This window comes from Bidens hawaiensis, unplaced genomic scaffold, assembly GCF_021521415.1.
Source record: "Bidens hawaiensis isolate Kalapana, Puna unplaced genomic scaffold, B.hawaiensis_p1.1 tig00025173_1, whole genome shotgun sequence".
Taxonomy (NCBI): domain Eukaryota; kingdom Viridiplantae; phylum Streptophyta; class Magnoliopsida; order Asterales; family Asteraceae; genus Bidens; species Bidens hawaiensis.
This window is the reverse complement of record NW_027493999.1, coordinates 329,492-334,042: the sequence shown is the minus strand read 5'-3', so window position 1 is coordinate 334,042 and position 4,551 is coordinate 329,492. Positions and strand designations below refer to the sequence as shown.

Genomic DNA, 4,551 nt, shown 5'->3' with positions numbered 1-4,551 from the left:
CGTTAGGTTCCTTTCGATAGCAAACCTTCCTATTGGTGAAACCATAGAACCCTACACCGTAGAGGTCGCTAACGGTAAAACCATGATAGTTAATCGGATTGTTCGGAATTGCCCTTTTATTCTGAGCGAACAATCCTTCCTGATTGACTTGTTACCGGTAGAATTGGGTAGTTTTGACGTGATAGTGGGAATGGATTGGTTGGCTCGTAATAGGGTAGAAATAAACTGTGAAAAGAAAACCGTCAAGATCCGGGTGTCGGATGACGAGGAGGTATTAGTGCAGGGAGAAAAATCCGGCACCATGATACCATTTATATCCCACCTCAAGGTGTTGAAATATATACGTCAGGGATGTGTGGCGTATCTAGCGAGCCTGACGGCCGCTGATTCTGAGGAAAAACGGGTGGACGATATTCCCGTGGTACGCGAATTTCTACAAGTTTTTCCAGAGGAACTTCCTGGATTACCGCCAACCCGACAGGTCGAATTCAGAATCGAATTCAAAAAAGGCTAGTCGCAGTTGCCCTATTGCCACCAATTTGCGACGGCTGATGCTTTTGCGACCAGATATTTGAGACCACATGAAAGGTAGTAAATATTGCAACCGATAGTTGCAACCTGACTGTTGCTACCAAATTTTTCAACCATATTGTTGCGATCAAATTTTGCTACTGCATTGTGCTACCAAATTTTGCAACCGCATTTTTGCAACCAAATTTTGCTACCGCATTGTTGCTACCAAATTTTGCAACCACATTTTTGCAACCAAATTTTGCTACCGCATTGTTGCTATTGGATTTCTGCTATTGTTGCAACCATTTTTCTAACCACTTTTTTTGTATTGGAACAAGTTTGTTTGTCAAGTAGTTTTGTAAAAAAATAATGAATAGCGTTAAAAAATAGCCCAAATTATCAAACAATCCAAAATAAACTATTTTAAACATAGATTCAAGATATCCAAACATTCAAATATCTATCTTAAAAAAAAAACTGAGAATTGCCTATTGAACTATAGATTTTAACATAGCCTCAATGTTTGTCATCCTATCAAGCATTGCATCTTTCTCCGCTTTATCTTTTTCCTTTTCAGCCACCAACTCTGCAATTATACCATTTAACCTTTCTTTCTCGTCTTCTTTTTCCTTAACAAGCTCCTTGATAACCAAGTTCAACTTTTCAATCTACAAAACAAGTGATAATGGGTCAGAAATAAACAAGTTATAAACGACCGATGACTTATAATCAAATTATAATGGGGCTGTCATAAATAGGTTATAAACAAGTTGTAAACAGGCTGATGACTTATAATCAAACCATAAACGTGCTGACATAAACAGGTTATACACGAGTTGTAAACGGGCCGACGACTTATAAACAAACCATAAACGTGCTGACATAAACAGGTTATAAAAGGCTAAACTGCATATTCCTTTGGATTATGTTCCATGTACCCTTGTCCCACATTTAATAGCCCGTTAGTAACCCGAAACACATATTATAATGTTCCAAGTTTTTGACAATTTAATTTTCAAGCTCCAAATGCTTAATTTATTATTTTATTTATTTTATTTTTGTTATTTATTTATTTTTTATTTATACAGCCCTCTCCTTGACTTCAGATCAAACTGTAAACCTATTTCAAGTTTCTTTTTTTCAAAAAATGAATTATGTTAACATACCTCGGGATCTTGTCTGACATGCACACGCGTGCCACTAACATTGCTTAACCCGTACAGTTTTCCTCTCTTCACGCCCCCAACAGCTCGTGACCACGAGTCTTTGTCAAGTTCACTATGTTCCTCCCCATACTTCTCCACAACATATCCATTGTAATTTACCTATTGTTAAATCCACATAATTACATTATTCGAATTTCACTGTTTTTATCTTTTGAAATTTGTTTGGATTTTACTAACTAGTCAACTTACCCATGTCTCCTTTGCCCTATCATCAACCCAATTCAAATTTTCTTCTTCAAAACTTCCTTCCGAATCATCCTCCGAAACTAGTGAATTGCTTAAATCTTTATCCAAAGGCCTACTTCCTTTCCTACAATGTGATTGCTTCCACATCTCATGTGTTGTCAACTCACGTCCAAGTTTCATTTCCTACAAAGGTGTAATTATCAAATAAAACTCCTTAAATTCAGCTTCAAATGAGTTCAATTAGAAATTATAAACATATATTTCATATCAGTTTGAGTTCAATCATTTTATAACATGCTAAATTGGATCAGGTTCTTAAACAAATATTGCCCAAAAAAATATACTAAATTTCAGTATGTGTATGCAATTAAGAGGGACAGGGACTAGTGCCAATTATGTGAGAAATAGAGGGGGTCTCATTTAAGGTCTAAGAAGTTATAGGAAGCTATAATGATCAGACATAGAAACACATTAGATCTTGAGAAGTTACTATACATATATAGTTTCAATTGCAGCAAATTAACTCAATCATTTTAACTAAAACCATGATTAAAGTTACATACACCCATTCCAAGCCATCTAGAAACATACTAAAATTGATATCATAGCTCATTATCAATAAGATACAAAATGCCAAATGTATTCTAGCTATATTCCCATGAACATCTACAACTGACTAAACACTAGAGCCAATTAATAATCAAACTAGCATCTAACATTAAAAATTTCATTTAATAAACAAGCTAGCATCTAACATTAAAATTTCAATTTCAATTTAATCAATCTACTACTTGCATGCAACTAATATCCAAATGGCATTCAGGTATCTTAGGAACTGTAAGCAGAAAAGTCATAGATAAAAATGAGAGTTATACTTTACCCCTTTTCTTTTTAATGTCATATAGCTTTGAGATCCTAGCGTATGCTTCCCGCCAGTTGATTTATTTTTATTAGAACCATTTCTTTTGGACTTTTCCTTCCATTCTGGTGTATTCCAGTTTGCAATCATTTTTTTCCATATCCCACTTCTTATCCAAGATGGTTTAAAGTCTTCAAGAACGGTCAAATCATCTCCAACTACAAAACCTTGTTTTCTTTCCATTTCTGGTTTAAGTCTTCAAGAACGGTCAAATCATCTCCAACTACAAAACCTTGTTTTCTTGCCATTTCTGTGGCCTTCTTCCGTACCCTACTCAACAAATCGGGAAATTTACCCGCTATGCACTTCTCCCAATATCCCAAAATTTCTGTACTCCATTTCTCCTCCCACTGAAAATAACACCATGAAAAACAAACTTTTAATAAGTATACAAAATGGTCCAATAAGGTTAGAGTTGTTTTTAGGGGTGTTAAACATGAACCCTAACACCACATGCATATATTCTTAAAAATATTAAATAAAATGGGGTTAAACATGTCAACCTGCAAATCGCTGCGCATGGCCCAAACACAACTAGTTAGCTAAATAAGTTTGCAGATTCCACCTGAAACTGACCCGAACCCCAAAATACATACGAACTGGTCAGAGGAAGAAATGTAATTATATGTTTATTGGTCCCATTGGGTAGCTTTTATTGTAATATTATACTTAGTAATGTTATTTAATATGTAGTAAAAAATTATTAAAAATGTAAACCGGGAATTCTTGATTATCTTTTTAATCTTTCTTAACCAACAAAGAATGTACAAGATTTCCACCTCAAAAGTTTTTAAACCAGACCGGTATACAAAATATATTTAAAATTTTTTTGTCTATGTATACACACATTAAAACACTCAAACAACCGCGTCCTGTCCTCGTAAGAAACATCTCTCCAGCTGTCCCATGGACTGGACCACATATGCTTTATATTTAATCCAATAATCCTGGTAGAAGTCTCCTTATTACTAAATCTACAAATTAAAGGAGGCTATGAGCAATCATTGGCATAAATGTAATTAGCATACAAGTTGAAAAGTCAAATTTTATCACATAAGGGCATAACAGATGATACACATAAAATCACCATCCACCTTGAAGAGGAAAAAACTTGAAGTAAGCCCTAAGCTACCAACATCATTTTATAATGACACTGAAGAATATAAGATAACACATACAAATGCTAACCATCCTTTTAGTTCCTTTGATTTTGAAGGATATGATGTATAATACACTTGTTGCGCTTGCGACGCTAAGATAAAGGGGTCGTCAATGCATCCTGTAGGTGTGGGTTTAACATCAACCATATGAGTTTTGGGGTCTACCCTTACCCCTCTCACAGGATCAAACCAAGTACATCTGAACAAAACAACCACGCAACGCCCTATGGTGCTATGATATTCCAACTCTAATATCTCATCTAGTAATCCATAGTAGTCAATTTCATGTTCGTTGTATGTAGCCCCTTTGACACATATACCACTATTTTGTGTGACTCGGCCATCATAAGCTGTCTGTGTGTGAAACTTGTAACCATTGACAAAATAACCCTTGTGTGACTTAACATAAGTAAGAGGCCCTTGGGCTAGGCCTCTTAAATGTTCTTTATTTGGAACATTCATAACCTACATTCATAGAAGTGTGTTATTATTTTTGTTATGCTAAAATATTAAGACAACAAAGTTATGTTAAAATGTTTACATGGAT

At 35.0% G+C, this 4,551-nt stretch overlaps 1 protein-coding gene across 1 annotated transcript; it reads right to left on the bottom strand.

Annotated features, from left to right (window-relative positions):
* Positions 1 to 1,001: 1,001 nt before the first annotated feature.
* Positions 1,002 to 2,331, bottom strand: LOC143570905 (uncharacterized). Its single transcript, XM_077056426.1, has 3 exons — positions 1,929 to 2,331; positions 1,680 to 1,838; positions 1,002 to 1,181 (listed from the first exon to the last, which is right to left on the bottom strand). The coding sequence occupies exons 1-3, from the start codon at positions 2,103 to 2,105 to the stop codon at positions 1,002 to 1,004; spliced, it is 516 nt and encodes a 171-aa protein (XP_076912541.1). The 5' UTR covers positions 2,106 to 2,331.
* Between the last annotated feature and the right edge of the window lie 2,220 nt (positions 2,332 to 4,551).

Bases quoted from the DNA above. Each gene is read 5' to 3' on its own strand.
- LOC143570905 (XM_077056426.1), bottom strand. From the start codon at position 2,105: ATGAAACTTGGACGTGAGTTGACAACACATGAGATGTGGAAGCAATCA. The intron at 1,839-1,928 runs GTAAGTTGACTA...ATTTAACAATAG, and splicing joins ATAGGGCAAAGGAGACATGG to GTAAATTACAATGGATATGT. The intron at 1,182-1,679 runs GTATGTTAACAT...CTTGTTTTGTAG, and splicing joins ATGTCAGACAAGATCCCGAG to ATTGAAAAGTTGAACTTGGT.